The sequence below is a fragment of the Microtus oregoni genome, unplaced genomic scaffold, assembly GCF_018167655.1.
Source record: "Microtus oregoni isolate MIOR12 unplaced genomic scaffold, Mior012 000091F_ref0000469, whole genome shotgun sequence".
Lineage (NCBI taxonomy): Eukaryota > Metazoa > Chordata > Mammalia > Rodentia > Cricetidae > Microtus > Microtus oregoni.
This window is the reverse complement of record NW_024544600.1, coordinates 3,918,456-3,933,875: the sequence shown is the minus strand read 5'-3', so window position 1 is coordinate 3,933,875 and position 15,420 is coordinate 3,918,456. Positions and strand designations below refer to the sequence as shown.

The following is a 15,420-nucleotide window of genomic DNA, read 5'->3' as shown; positions in this document are numbered from 1 at the left end:
TATTCATAAATAATTAAATGACACTTGATGTTAATTTCACTTAGCCACCATTTATTGGGAGCCCACCAAGTATCGGTTACTAGGAATACCACAGTAAGCAAGAGTGACCAACTCTGGAAAAATGTATGCCTAGTAAGAGAAGATGCACAATAAATAGAGGAATCTCATACACCAATAAATGCTTTGATGGACAACAGACTAACAGTTTTCTGAAGTCAAGGGTTACCTACCTCAGTTACAGAGGTCAGACAAAGTCTTTGTGAAACAACTGAGCTGAGACCTAATAACAAGAAAGAACTGTCTTTGAAAAATGTAGAGAACAGCTCTTATAGGTAGGAACAGAAAGCACTAAGATCTGGGTGTGGCTGGGCGTGGCTGCACACACCTTAAATCCCAGTATTTTGGAGGCAGAGGTAGGTGGATCTGTGTAAATTTGAGACTAGACTTGTCTACAGAGCTCCTACAGGCTCCCAAATAACCACACAGAGATTTAATATTAATTATAAATAATCGATAGCTTGTTACTAACTAGTTCTGACAACTTAAATTTTTTTAATTAATTTACTTTTTTTTTTAGAAAACATTCTTTTCTCATTTTACATGCCAATTCCAGTTCGTACTCTCTCCCTGTCCTCCCACTCCCTCCTGCTCCGCCCCCCCCCCCCCACATCACTCCCTAACCCATATTTCTTATCAACACTCTTCCATATGGTAGGTAGTACCTTTTTCAGCATGGCATGTTCATCTTCTCAACATCTCCTGGTGACTCCACCCTCCTTCTTCCCCACTTCCTCGCTTTGTCCTCAAGTCCCACCTAACCTCTACCTGCCCATCAGCTCTTTATTAACCAATGAGAGTAATACATATTCACAGTGTACAAAAGTAGTTCCGCAGCAAGTTCCAGGACAGCCAGGGCTATACAGAGAAACCGTTTATTTTCAAAATAAAAACAAAAACAAACAATAGATCTGTATGTAGGAGTGGGTTTGGTTTATTAAAGAATAGACCATTGTAGTTGAAGGTAGGGAACTGGCGAATTTTTTGTAAGGGAGCACAGACGGCAGGACAGGTGAGAACTCAGAGACAAGGACCAGATTGGAGAAGACTTGTGTGAAGCCACATAATACTTAAAATTTTACTTTTAGGATAATTGGAAGCATAGAGATGGTTTCTATTTTGGAGGTTTGACTTTTTACTTATTGTGGGGGAAGGTGTGTGCCTTGGCACATGTGGAGATCAAAGGACAACTTGTAGGCATCGGAAGTTGGCTCCTTCCTTTTATTATGTGGAGTCTGGGGAGCAAACTCAGGCTTTCAAGTTTGGCAGCAAGAGCCTTTCCCACATCTCTCCGGCTCCTTGCTTGGGTTCTTGATATTCCAACAATGCTTAGCAAGTCTTCCCTACCGTCTGAATTTCACTCCCAGTAGCTTCCAAGCATTCTTCCTCAAACTGCAAACTCTCCCACCCATTAGTCTTTATCTTATTATCAAAGTAGTTACTATAAAAAACACTGGAGTCTCTTCAAAATGTTAAGTGTGTGTTTTAAAGTGTGGGGGGGGGGGGCTGGAGAGATGGCTCAGAGGTTAAGAGCATTGCCTGCTCTTCCAAAGGTCCTGAGTTCAATTCCCAGCAACCACATGGTGGCTCACAACCATCTGTAATAAGGTCTGGTGCCCATTTCTGGCCTGCAGACATACACACAGACAGAACACTGTATATATAATAAATAAATAAATATATTTAAAAAAAGATTTATAAAAAAAATAAAGTGTGTGTGTGTGTAAAAGTGGAAAGCGTTTGTGTGGAGGTCGGGGGACAACTTTGTAGCGTCTTCTACCTTTATATGGGTTCTGGTTTGGACTCAGGTTGTCAGACCTCGTGGCAGACCGCTTTAGCCGCTTTACCTGCTGAGCCATCACACTGGCCTCATTTTATTGTTTTGACTTCAGTACCTGTGAATCTCTCAACAGAGCTCTGAAAAGCCCTAGTGTTTTCAGCTGACAACACACAATTGACTTAAGTGATCAAACTCTCCAGTTATTGTTACACAGTACAGTGTTAGCAGTTTAATCCAATGCTCGGTGAATCTTTCGAGAAGAGATAGATGTTAGAAATTAAAATACATTTTTAAAAGAAAATCAAATCCCAATGAGATGAAAGCTGATCAGTAATTTCAGCAGATTGACCTTGGGGCTGTGGAGGTGGCTCAGGTGAAGGCAGACCTCAGACCCACGTGGATGGAGATAGCCAGCCTCAGCCTACAGGTGTGCCGCACACTAACTAGATAATTAAATACCAAAGTACTTCAATGAGTGTGACTTCTCTTCCTCTGGTCACGGTGCTTTGTGTGTTTGGGGGTTTTGTTTTCTTGGAGTTGGGTTTGGGTTTCATTTTTTAATGATTTATTTATATTTATTTTACATGCATTGGTGTTTTGCCTGCATATATGTCTTTGTGAGGATGTCAAATCCTCTGGAATTGGAGTTACAGACAGTTGTGAGCTGCTATTGTGGGTGCTGGGAATTGAACCTGGGCCCCAGAAGAGAAGTCAGAGCACTTGGCTATTCTAAGGAACCAGGATTTTTTTGTGTTGTTTTGTGAGTTTTGTTTTGTTAGTGGTGGTTTTTGAGAGAGGGTTTTACTGTGTTGTATATAGCCCTGGTTGTCCTGGAACTCACTCTGTAGACCATACTAGCCTCAAACTCCAAGATCTGCCTCCCACCACCTTCCAAGTGTTGGTATTAAAGGCATGCGCTACCACACCAGGCTAGGAACCAGGGTTTTATTCCAGCAACTCATGGATTCTCATAGCTATCTATAACTCCAGTTCCAGGGAATCTGATCTCTTTGGGTACCAGGTGTGTGTATGGAACACATATATACATGTAGGCAAAACACTCATACATAAAATAGAAGGATGAATTAAAAAAAAAATCTGCCGGGCGGTGGTGGCGCACGCCTTTAATCCTAGCACTCGGGAGGCAGAGGCAGGCGGATCTCTGAGTTCGAGACCAGCCTGGTCTGCAGAGCTAGTCCCGGGACAGGCTCCAAAACCACAGAGAAACCCTGTGTCGAAAAACTAAATTATTAAATAAATAAATAAATAAATAAATCTGAGACAGGGTCTCACCTAGGTATGGTTGGATAGGTTTTTGAATCTTAGCTCTTGGGAAGAGGCAGAATCAAGAAACAGCCTAATCTACAGATCGAGTTCTAGGCCAGCCAGGCTATACAGCTTTGTCTCAATAATAATAATAGAGACAAGGCTTCATAATATAGTCCTTGCTGACCTGGTACATGGTACTCTGCCATATGGCCCAGTTTTTAATTTTGTGTGTGTGTGCACATGTGTGCCTTCGCGTGTATGCACATGAATATAGCGCCTGTGGAAGCCTGTGTCAGATCCCCTTGGAACTGGAGTTAGAGGTGGTTGTGAGCAACCAGACATGGGAACTGGGAACCAAACTCTGGTCCTCTGCAAGATGAGTACACACTCTTGACAGCTGGGTCATCTCTCCACCCCATTGACCATAAAGTTTTGTGTTTGGTTTCAGCATGAATTTGAGGTCAAAGGAGATGTTGTTACTGGAAGAAACCACCAAGGTCCAAAGCGATCCAGAGAATCCAAGGAAAAGGTAAGTCCCTCTCATGTGTGACAGAAACCCCAGCCTAGGGCTCTGCAGCCAGCTGCTATGGTGCTATGGCTCTGTGCTCAACAAGGCAAACAAGGATTGCTTCTGCCCCGTAAGTAAGAGAACTTAGAATGGCAGTTGTAATTTGAGGTCCTGGCCAAGGTTTAGATCTCAGCTGATAGTGATAGAGTTTAGATTTCAAAGATGTGACTCTAGGCTTGGTCATGGCACACTCCTTTAATCCCAGCACTAGGGAGGCAGAAGCAGGCGATCTCTGAGTTCGAGGCCAGCCTGGTCTACCCCGTGAGTTCCAGGACATCCAGGCCCACACAAAGAAACCCTATCTCTAACACCCCACCACCACAAAAAAAAAAAGAACTCCTCTTACTTAACTGTGCTCTTTTCTCTGAATAACACAATAGGTGCTGTGAGCAGTGTACATGGTACAACCTGTGCACACAGAATGGAAGCAACTCATAATCAACAATCTTACAACACTGTGATGTATGTACTATTATTATCTATGGGTTACATATGAGAATATGCCACTTATTTTATATGTGAGAAAACTGAGGTTCAGAGAGGTTAAGCTCCCCGGGATCACTTAACTAGTGAATGATAGAAGAAGCTAAACACAGGCCCTCGAGCTTCAAATATAAACTCACAAGTTATAGATGGCTTTGCAGGAGAAAAGCAGATTATCCCAACAACTTTGCAAGTAGGAGCAGGACTCTGACTCTCTAGCATGCCGTGGCAGATGGTGCAGCCAGAACTGCATCCTCCGTGCAGAAAAACTCCGCAATATCTCACCCCTGCCTGGCATCCTCCTTGCAGAAAAAACTCCGCAATATCTCACCCCTGCCTGGCATCCTCCGTGCAGAAAAAACTCCGCAATATCTCACCCCTGCCTGGCATCCTCCTTGCAGAAAAAACTCCGCAATATCTCACCCCTGCCTGGCATCCTCCGTGCAGAAAAAACTCCGCAATATCTCACCCCTGCCTGGCATCCTCCTTGCAGAAAAAAACCCGCAATATCTCACCCCTGCCTGGCATCCTCCGTGCAGAAAAAACCCGCAATATCTCACCCCTGCCTGGCATCCTCCGTGCAGGAAAAATCCGCAGTATCTCACCCCTGCCTGGCAGGCCGGGGCCAACTGCTTTCCCAGGTTACTGGAGAAGTGCTTGTGTTCCCGGGCTGCTTTTCTTCCCTCTCAAGTGTGCACCAGCAGGTGTTTCAGAACACTCCCACGCGGAGCGCCTTCTGTTCCTCCACAGAAACTTGAGAGGAGACCAGTAAGGGTGGTTTTTCTACGGAAAACTGCTTTGGACGGGATCACAAACCAAGCTCGGAGTTCTGAACCCTTGGGGTCAGCCCATCCTCACTCTCTGAGCTATCACATAACTGTTCCAGGTGCCAAGAAAAGCTGCTTGCCCTGCTTCTCGCTTTTCCCCAAGGTGTTCTCTGTGAGCCAACTGTTTGTTCTTACCCAGCTGGTTCCGTGCAGAATTAACACCAGGTCCGGCCCTCCTTCCTCAAAGGAAAGCCGAGTGCCACGGGGTTCCTCTTCCATTCAGGATGGCAGTGATGGAAACTGCTGGGGCAAAGTGATGACATTCAGAAGATACTGAAATGTCACTGCAGTATTTTCACAAAGAAATGTGTTTGTGGAGGTGAAGCTTTAGATTCTTTATCTCACAACTAGACATTCTCATCAGTGTCGGCCTGGATATGAGAATTCCTAATGTTTTATAGATCTCAAGGCAGCATTTGCTCCAACTGACTGCCTGGAGGGAACTTTTAGCATTTATGAGCATCTAGGTCCTGTCAACACATTGGCTAGGGAGAGCGGCAGAGGTGGGAACTGTCACTTCCAGCAATAACTGATTTGCCTGCTGCCCTCTTCCTCTGCCTGTCATGTGGGGTGAAGTCATTTCCAGTGGAGCCATTGTCGTTTTCAGCCCCTTGATTTTGTCTCAGCTGACCCAGTCAGTTTTCTTCTAGTGCCATAGAAGGGTAGGAAGACAGTCAGAAGAATGAGTTACTCAAATGGTATATGAAAATATAGCCATCCATAGACCTCGTGAGTGCCGCTCCTTTGTCATCCCAGCATTCAAAACTAAGGTGGGAGGATTGTGAATTTGAATACTGAGAATCTCTATCAAAACAAAAATATTAATAACTGACACAAATTTAGGTTTCTTTAAAATGATAACTTGAAACTCTCAGAACTCAAGTCAGTGTACACCTGAGATTTTGTACTACAACCATTTAACTAGACACAGGCCTGTTCCAAGCTTGATTAAAAATGAAGTTCAAGCCACACAGTAGTGGCTTACACCTTAATCCCAGTACCTGGGAGGCAGAGGCAAGTAGGTCTCTATGAGTTTGAGGCCAGCCTGGTCTACAGAGCTAGTTTCAAGACAGCCAGGGCTACACAGAGAAACCCTATCTCCAAAAAAAAAAAGGCAAAGAAAAGTTTGGAAGTTCAGTTTCTCAATCACACTAACCACATTTCAAGTGCCTGACAACCTCGTGTCTTAGGGCTTGTATCTTATGAGACAGATATAGGACATTTACGGTATCACAGAACGTTCTTTGGGCGGCTCTAAGGAGCATTGTAATTATATTTTCCCTTCGAAGGGTGTGTTTGTATGTGTTCTGTGTCAACAGAACACCAGGTGTTCCAGCCAGCGGGGTGAAAGGTTTGCACCAAATGAGAAATGTCCAAAATGTCCAAGTCGCCTGAAGATGCAATGGTAGTTGTCATAGCAGTAGGGAGGGAGGGAGGTGGGAGGGGCTCTTGACTAGCTGAGAAGAGGAATGTGTGCACATAAGATAGCTGGCTGTACTGGCTGGGGCATGGTTAGCCTGATGCACCCAGTCAGGGTAAACATCAACCATCATCTAGTAGCTTTGAATTTCTTGCTATTAAATGTAAAGAAGAACCAGTAGGTTGTTAGTGTTTTGTTTACTTTCATCATCTCTGACAAAAAGTAAAGTCACTTTGCCAGGGTCACCAAGCATAAACCTGGACCTGACAAGGTGTTCGTCCCTTAAATGACAAAGAATGACTTCAGGGGCTAGAGAGAACTCAGGTTAAGAGCACTTCCTGCTCTTCCTAGCATCCACACTGGATGTCTCACAGCTGCCTCCAACATCAGCACCAGGAAGTCTGATGTCCTCAGGCCTCCACCGGCACTTGGACATATGGCACATGTGTACACGCACAAAATAATATATTTTTTTAGAGTGAGTATAGAATATAGATCAATTTTATACATGATTCGGTAAAATCCGAAATCAGTTCAGACTATCGAACTGATCATCTATCTCTAGGAAGGAGCACAGAAGTTGTCAAGTGGTAAAGAAAAGTTGTTCTATTTTAGGGGGTCTCTATTATAAAAACCCAGACTCAACAAGGTGGTGCGTTCCTGTCATCCCAGCATTTGAGAGGTGGAAGCAGGAGGATCAGGAGTTCGAGACTATATTACAAGTTTGAGGCTGCCTGGCCTATATAAGATCCTGTCTCACAGAAAGGGCAGAGAGTCTGGAGAGGCAGCTCCATGGTCAGTGTTTGCTGCTCATTCCAAAGACCTGCTTTTGATTTCCAGCACCCACATTAGGCAGCTCATAGCTGCTGGTAACCCCAGCTCTAGGAGCTCGGATGTGCTCTTCTGGCTCCTTGGACGCCTGCATACCTGTGGCGTAGATTCTCTACATGACATCACTCATTCTCTTCTCTTCGCAGCTCTTCAAAGGCCTAAAAATCTGTTGTTGTGAGCCCTTCACCAACATGCCCAAAGGTAAGCACCCGGGAGGCTGTGCCCTTGCAGAACCAGCTTTTCTTTTTTTTTTTTTTCTTTTTTTTTTTTTTTTTTTTTTTTTTTTTTTTTTGATTTTTCGAGACAGGGTTTCTCCGTAATTTTTGGTTCCTGTCCTGGAACTAGCTCTTGTAGACCAGGCTGGCCTCAACTCACAGAGATCCGCCTGCCTCTGCCTCCCGAGTGCTGGGATTAAAGGCGTGCGCCACCACCGCCCGGCTCAGAACCAGCTTTTCTTACATAGCAGAGCGCGCAGAGTAGCAGACAGGGTCAGCTTCTGTGGAGGTCTTCCCATGACAAAAAGCAAGGCATGTGTTCTTTCCCATGAGACTAGTGAGGAGTTAAGGTTTAAGGTATCGTATCCTGTGCTTGTGTGGGCTAGAACTTCTAGTATTGCTCACTTAGACTAAGAAGGGCAGCACTGATGAGAACAACCTGGGCCTTTCCAGGTGTGGCAGCACAGGCCTTTGTTGCTGTAGTTTTAATTTTTGTTAGATTTTGTTTGTTTTCTGTTTGAGAAAGCATCTCTGTGTAGACCAGGCTGGCCTCGAACTCAAAATCCACCTATCTCTTCTGTGCTACCATGCCCTGCTTAAGAATTGTGGTTTGGTTTTTTTTTTAATATTTTATTTATTATGCATACAATATTCTGTCAGTGTGTATGTCTGCAGGCCAGAATAGGGCACCAAACCTCATTACAGATGGTTGTGAGCCACCATGTGGTTGCCGGGAATTGAACTCGGGACCTTTGGAAGAGCAGGCAATGCTCTTAACCACTGAGCCATCTCTCCAGCCCCTTGTGGTTTTATTTTTATGTGAAATGTTTTGTCTCTGTGAATGTATATGCACCACTTTTGTGCCAGGAGCCCATAAGAGGTCAGAAGAAGAAATCAGATAACCTGGAACTGGGGTTACAGTTGGTTGTGAGCCACCTTGTGGGTACTTGGAACCAAACCCAGGACCTCTGCAAGTCCAATCAGCGTTCTTAACTACTGAGCTGTCTCTCCGGTTCTCAGCACATGCCTTTAATGCCAGCACTTTGAGCTCTAGGCCAGCCAGGGATAAGTGGTGAGAACCCTGTCTCGAAAACAATCATACAGGCAGTAGTGGCACATACCTTTAATTCCAGCACTTAGGAGGGAGAGGTAGACAGCAGATCTACAAGGGCAGCCTAGTCTACAAGGAAGTTCCAGGATGGGCAGGGATACAAGAACCTCGAGTTTATTATAAATGTCAAAAAGAGTTCTCTTCTTCCTGAACCACTTTCATTTAATATAGAAGTTTTATGGTCTGATTCATGGTGGGTATTTCTAGTTCAATTTAATATTAAATATGATGAGCCGGGCGGTGGTGGCGCACACCTTTAATCCCAGCACTCGGGAGGCAGAGGCAGGCGGATCTCTGTGAGTTCGAGACCAGCCTGGTCTACAAGAGCTAGTTCCAGGACAGGCTCCAAAGCCACAGAGAAACCCTGTCTCGAAAAACCAAAAAAAAATAAAATAAAATATTAAATATGATGTACCAATGAAAACTGCCATGAAGCTGGACTTAGTGACGTGCCTGTAATCCTCGCTCTTAGAAGGTAGAAGCAGGAGAGTCAGCAGTCTAGGGTTGTCCTTGAGTACATAGAGAAGTCCCCACCAGCTTCGGCTACCTGAGACCTGAACCACATAAGACTGGTGTGGGCTCCACTCTTGTTATCAAAGGCCCTTGTCCGTGTGTAGCTGTGGTTAGTTCTCTTCAAAAAGAAGGTTTCTTCCCCTTTTAATCTGAGTTTCACTTCAGATCCGGGGACTGGAGTCCTATGACTTAGGTAAGCCTTAGTACAGCGTTCTCGGCCTTCCAAATGACACTCCCCTTAACACAGCTCTGGTGCTGTGGTGACCCAGCCATAAAATTATTTCATTGCCACTTGATAGCTAATTTTGCTACTGTTATGAAGCATAATATAAATATCTGATATTCAGCTCCTGTGAAAGGGCTGCTTGATCCCTCCCCGCAGGAAATCGCAGTTCACAGGTTGAAAACCTGGGCCTGAGTGTCTGGCCGTGAGCAGATGAGCGGTAGCACAAGTGTTGGACAGCGATTTCTCTAGGGTTTTGTTTTCTTGAGACAGGTTTCTCTTTGTAGCCCTGGCTATCCTCGAACTCACAGATCACAGAGATCCACCTGCCTCTACATAGTGAAAGCCAGAGACTAGTGAATGTCATTGGGGCAGAGAGGCTAAGTTAGCCTCAGCTCAGACAGGCAGGAGACCTCCACAGTTCCCAGGAGTGAGCAGTCTTCTTTCCTGAACAGTAAGAGGATCGTTTTAAGAGTACATCCACGGGGCTGGAGAGATGGCTCAGAGGTTAAGAGCACTGCCTGCTCTTCCAAAGGTCCTGAGTTCAGTTCGCACCAACTGCATGGTGGCTCACAACCATCTGTAATGCCCTCTTTCGGCCTGCAGACATACATATAGGCAGAATACTGAGAATACTGTATACATAATAAATAAATCTTTTTTTTTTTTTTTTTTTTGGTTTTTCGAGATAGGGTTTCTCTGTGGCTTTGGAGCCTGTCCTAGAACTAGCTCTGTAGACCAGGCTGGTCTCGAACTCACAGAGATCCACCTGCCTCTGCCTCCCAAGTGCTGGGATTAAAGGCGAGCGCCACCATCGCCCAGCTAAATAAATCTTTAAAAAAATAAAAAAAGAGTACATCTAAAGAAGCCAAAGTTGATCAGTTCTGCCGATTCTTAGGCCCAAGCTCTTCTGATAATCATTCCCTAGACATGTGGATTCTAGCTCAGCTTGTGACCTGTTCTAATGCTATGCTGGGTATAAGCCAGGAGGACATGTTGTTTTGCATCCCCCTCCCCCCTGGATGAAATACAGTCCCATCTTTTCACATTTAAAGTAATGATCAAGAATGGTGCTCTTGGCTGTGATTACCAGTCACCAACACTGAATTAGAGTGCAGGAGCAAGGAAGAAAGACGAGTGTTCTTCACATAGTATCTAGCTAGTTAGCGAATTACTGGAAATCCGATTCTGGGTTTCTTTTTCACGTGTTTCATTTGGGTGACCACGAAACCATATCTACCAATTGGCTTCATGGAGACAAATGACCAGAGCAGGCAGCAGCATATCAGTGACAAATTAACTTAGGAGCCATACTGATTTTAGGGTGTCTCTATCCTTTAAAACAAAAACTGACTGCCCCCTAAGAGGGCTTGCTCCAGGGAAGACTGGCAGGTGCAAGGTGCATGTTTGGATCACTGTGGTGGTTTTGCATCCGTTCTCTACAGATGAGCTGGAGAGGATGCTGCAGCTGTGCGGGGCTTCTGTGGTGAAGGAGCTTTCATCACTCACCCGTGACACAGTGAGTATTGGGGCCTTCTTAACGGGAGGAATATACTCTCCTGCCATTAAGCAAGTCCTGTAAAGTAGCCCAGGGGCTTTCTCTACAGTGAGCTTGTGTCAGAGGACTCGGCTGTGAGGCATTGGTAAGGGCTGGGAACCATGAGCAGTGAATGTGTGGAGGGAAGCCTTTTCTTTCTAGCCTCTCACCGCGTGAAAGTGGCGGCAGACTTTTCCATAAACCCTGCTGTGAGACACTTTTCTTCCTTCCTGGAGATGCAGGATGCTCATCCAATTGTGATCGTACAGCCGAGTGCCTGGACAGAAGAGAATGGCTGCCCTGGTAAAGTGTATTCATGTACTTACATCTGTGGGGTCCTATAGGGTGGGTTTGATTCACTAATTACCTGGTGTTTACTTGACTAATTTTTTATTTTATTTATTTATTGAGGTGTGGTCTCACCATGTAGCCCTGGCTGTCATGGAACCAACTATGTCTTGAAACTTAATGAGCTCTACCTGCCTCTGCCTCCCAGATGCTCAGGTGCTGGGGTTAAAGGTATTGCCACTCTTCGTGGCCTCTTTTTTTTTTTTTGGTTTTTCAAGACAGGGTTTCTCTGTGGCTTTGGAGCCTGTCCTGGAACTAGCTCTTGTAGACCAGTGGTCTCAAACTCACAGAGATCCGCCTGCCTCTGCCTCCCGAGTGCTGGGATTAAAGGCGTGCACCACCATCGCCCGGCTTTCGTGGCCTATTTTTTTTTTAAATATTTATTTATTTATTATGTATACAATATTCTGTCTGTATGTATGCCTACAGGCCAGAAGAGGGCACCAGACCCCATTACAGATGGTTGTGAGCCACCATGTGGTTGCTGGAAATTGAACTCAGAACCCTTGGAAGAGCAGTCAGTGCTCTCAACCTCTGAGCCATCTCTCCAGCCCCTCGTGGCCTATTTTTGTCATTGTTGTTTTGTTTTTGTTTTCTGTTTGGTTGGTGGTGTTTTGGGTTTGTTGTTGTTGTTGGTTGGTTTACATGAATGACTAAAATGTTAATTAGAAATGCTTTATTACAGTCAGACTCTACAGGTGTCTTTACCCACTAAGGCATCTTTTTAACGTTTTTGTTGTTTTGTATTATAAAAGTAATAAATGAGGCCAGATATGGTAGTACACACCTTTAACCTCAGCAGAAGGAGGAGGCAGAAGCAGTTCAGTCTTTGTGAGTTCAAGTATAGCCTGGTCTACAGGCCAAGTTCAAGGCCAGCCACAGCTGTACAGTATACCCTGTCTTTAAAAAGGAGAGTGTGTATGTACGTGTGATTTACACACAAGTGATCACGCTTCTGGTGGTTTGATTCCTCACTTAAGTTCTTCTCCACACCGTTGCTCTCTTTGGTGGCTTCTCCTTTATCAGGTTGAAGCTCTGTTACTTCAGGTCCCAGAGGCTGGGCTTTTACTGCAATCGCCCCTCTGGCTTCTGAGTAAGGGTTTCCGTCCTGAAGTGTTTCTTCAGAGCACCACCTTGGCTCCCACCTGTTGACCCTAAGGACTCCTGTAATCAGATCCCAGTGTGGACTGATTGAGTCTGGTCTGAAGAATGACTTGACACCTATCTTTGTGTGTTCTGTCTGCAGAGATTGGACAGCTGTGTGAGGCACACCTGGTGATGTGGGACTGGGTGTTGGACAGTATATCCGTCTACCAATGTCAGGATTTGGACGCCTACCTGGTACAGAATATCACCCATGACTATAGCGAGCCACAAGACCCCAATGATTAGTTTAGGAAGTGACCTTTCCATGCCCAGGGACCATCTCTCGCTCCTGGGTGCTTGCACGTCCTCCTCACTAAGTATTTTATAGACATCAAAGTTTCTACCTATGTGAGGGTCCCTTAAAAGTTAAGTCTATTTTAACCCCACCAATTGATCAAGATGCTAGTTCGTTATAGATTGTTCTTGGAGAGACAGTAGAATGTGTGGCTGGTCTGCACTGGGCATGGTGTCCACGCCTATAATCACAGCACTTGGTGGGAAGAGACACTGGTATCATGCGTCCATGGCCAGCCTGGGCTATATAAGACCCTAACTAAGAGTGAATAACTGGTGATCCTAATTTGTTTCTAATAATATCTCGTGTTCATAAAGGCCAAGAGTCAATTCCTTCAAGGAGATTGCTTGAGATCTGTGATTTGACTTAAAATCAGTACTCAAGACTCCAGGTTCCACACCTAGCACCAAACAACACCATATTACCCCCATCCGTCCCTGCACCCCCCAACACAACTTCCCACCCCCACCAAGAAAACCAGAACAGGTCTTGGGTGTCAGTGGACCCCGAGAAGTTCAGAGGCAGATAATGTATTCAATATGAACATGAAGTTTTTCAAGTACCAGTGTCCAGGAGAGCCTTCTAATTCCCGTAACTGATGAACACAGTGTTTGCTGTAGCCCTGCTAAGTAACCCATTCCTCTTAAAATACAAGATCTCTGATATGAATATTTCAGACTGGAAATGATGGATCCCAGCAGGAAAGGAGCTGTTGCTTTCTTAGAAGTAATTTTCCCCTTTTGCTCAACCATACTGCTTCATAAATAATTTTGTTTGCTGAAGGAAAAGAACGTATTTTTCATAAACTCATTATCTTGGGCTGTTTATAGCTGTTGGAAGGACTAGGTCTTCCCTGACCCCCCAGTGTGCAAGGGCAGGGGAAACCTGATTGTACAAAGTGTGATTTATAAATATTGTGCTGTCGACACTGCAAATAAACTGAATGCCAAACACTTTTACCAGAGTGACTATTTGTGGGGTCCTGGCAAGGTGACTCAATGGGTAAGGGGCCTGCTGCTACACTTAACAGCCAGAGTTCAAGCCCCGGGGCCCACAGGAGACAGGGAAAACTGACTCCCGCAAGAGTTCAAGCCCTGGGCCCACAGGAGACAGGGAAAACTGACTCCCGCAAGAGTTCAAGCCCCGGGCCCACAGGAGACAAGGAAAACTGACTCCTGCAAGTTGTCCTCTGACATTCACACATGTGCGTGACCTGTGTGTGCCCGTGCACATGCAAACTAACCAAACAAGTAAATAGAATACAAAATTAAAAGAATAATAAATTAAAATCTTTTGTTGTTTTGTTTTTCAAGACAGGGTTTTTCTATGTAGCTTTGAAACCTGTCCTGGAACTCGCTCTATAGACCAGGCTGGGCTCGAACTCACAGAAATCCACATGTCTCCGCCTCCTGAGTGCTGGGATTAAAGGCGTGTGCCACCATCGCCTGGCAAGATATTTAAATTAATTTTATAGAACCGCTGGAGCAGTGGCTCAGCAGTTAATTAAGAGTACTTGTTGCTCATTCTTCTCCCCTTTTTGAAATGAGGGTCTCCACTGTATAGTCCTGGCTGTCCTGGAACCCAGATTGTAGACTAGGGTGGCCATGAACTCGAATACCGCAGCCTCTGCCCTCGGGTGCTGAGATTAAAGATGTGCCCACCACGCCTAGCACCGCACTTCAGTAATATCGGGCACTGGGTAGAAAGAAGCAAACTGCGGTTACTCTATTCTGTCTCGGTCTTCACCACGGCCTATGGAATGAAGTGGGTATTTCATCGCTTTATTTGGAAAGTGACAACAGGTTTCTCATTTATAAGGTTCTGTACAGCTATCAAATGACTGTAAGGAAACCTGGGCCTGCCTCTGGCCCATCATTCTTCATTCCGCTTGCATCAGTCATGACCCCAGGAAAAAGGCAGTTTAGGTTTGGGGATTTTGAAAAGAAGGCTTCCTTCGGGGGCTGGAGAGATGGCTCAGTGGTTAAGAGCATTGCCTGCTCTTCCAGAGGTCCTGAGTTCAATTCCCAGCAACCACATGGTGGCTCACAACCATCTGTAATGGGGTCTGGTGCCCTCTTCTGGCCTGCAGACATACACACAGACAGAATATTGTATACATAATAAATAAATAAATAAATACTTTTAAAAAAAAAAAGAAGGCTTCCTTCACTGGCTATGGTGAGAGAGAATAAAGGCAACCTGTCAGGCAGAGACAACTGTGTTCTCAGTTGTCAGAAAGTGCTGGTTCCGATGGGCTGGAGATGTGACTCAGTTGGTAAGAGTGCATACCTGGCATGTACTAACTCTTGGTTCGATTCCCTGATCTGATCCCAGCACCACATAAAACCTGACATGGTAGCCCACACCTGCAATCCCTATATGTGGGCCGTGGGAGCTGGAGGATCAGTTCCTGGTTAGTCTGGGCTGCATGAGAATCTGTCTCAAAACAAGGGTCTGTTGTGAGAGACTGCTCACTGGTTACAAGTCTTTACTGCTCTGGCATAGGATCTGATTCCCAGCACTTGCATGGTAGCTCACAGTTCTAAAATCAGTTCCAGGAGACGCAGCAGCCTCTGCAGGCACTGCACACATGTGGTGCCCATGACCTCATAAGCGGGCCACAGACAAAGGATAAATCTATACGAAGAAAAGCTTTTGGCCTTACCAAAAGCAAGCCCTCCCAGATCTGTTGCTTCCCTGAGTACCCAGCAGGTAAGAAGTAAGCAGAAGTGCTAGTGTCCTAACCCAGTCATTTCCAGGAACCAGCCATGACTTCAGCCTGCAGTCCCTTAACACT

At 45.3% G+C, this 15,420-nt stretch overlaps 1 protein-coding gene across 5 annotated transcripts in view; it reads left to right on the top strand.

Moving 5' to 3' along the window:
- The window catches only part of Brca1 (BRCA1 DNA repair associated), a 71,098-nt gene extending 57,532 nt beyond the window's left edge, over nucleotides 1-13,566 (top strand). For 3 of the 5 annotated variants that reach the window (XM_041644030.1, XM_041644028.1, XM_041644027.1), the window contains exons 20-24: nucleotides 3,555-3,635; nucleotides 7,382-7,436; nucleotides 10,743-10,816; nucleotides 11,071-11,137; nucleotides 12,429-13,566. In XM_041644030.1, the coding sequence (XP_041499964.1) occupies nucleotides 3,555-3,635; nucleotides 7,382-7,436; nucleotides 10,743-10,816; nucleotides 11,071-11,137; nucleotides 12,429-12,574 (423 nt within the window). In that variant the 3' untranslated portion in view covers nucleotides 12,575-13,566. The remainder of the gene's footprint in view (nucleotides 1-3,554; nucleotides 3,636-7,381; nucleotides 7,437-10,742; nucleotides 10,817-11,070; nucleotides 11,138-12,428) is intronic. The other 2 variants (XM_041644032.1, XM_041644029.1) reach the window with 1 other exon arrangement.
- The last annotated feature ends 1,854 nt before the right edge of the window (nucleotides 13,567-15,420 follow it).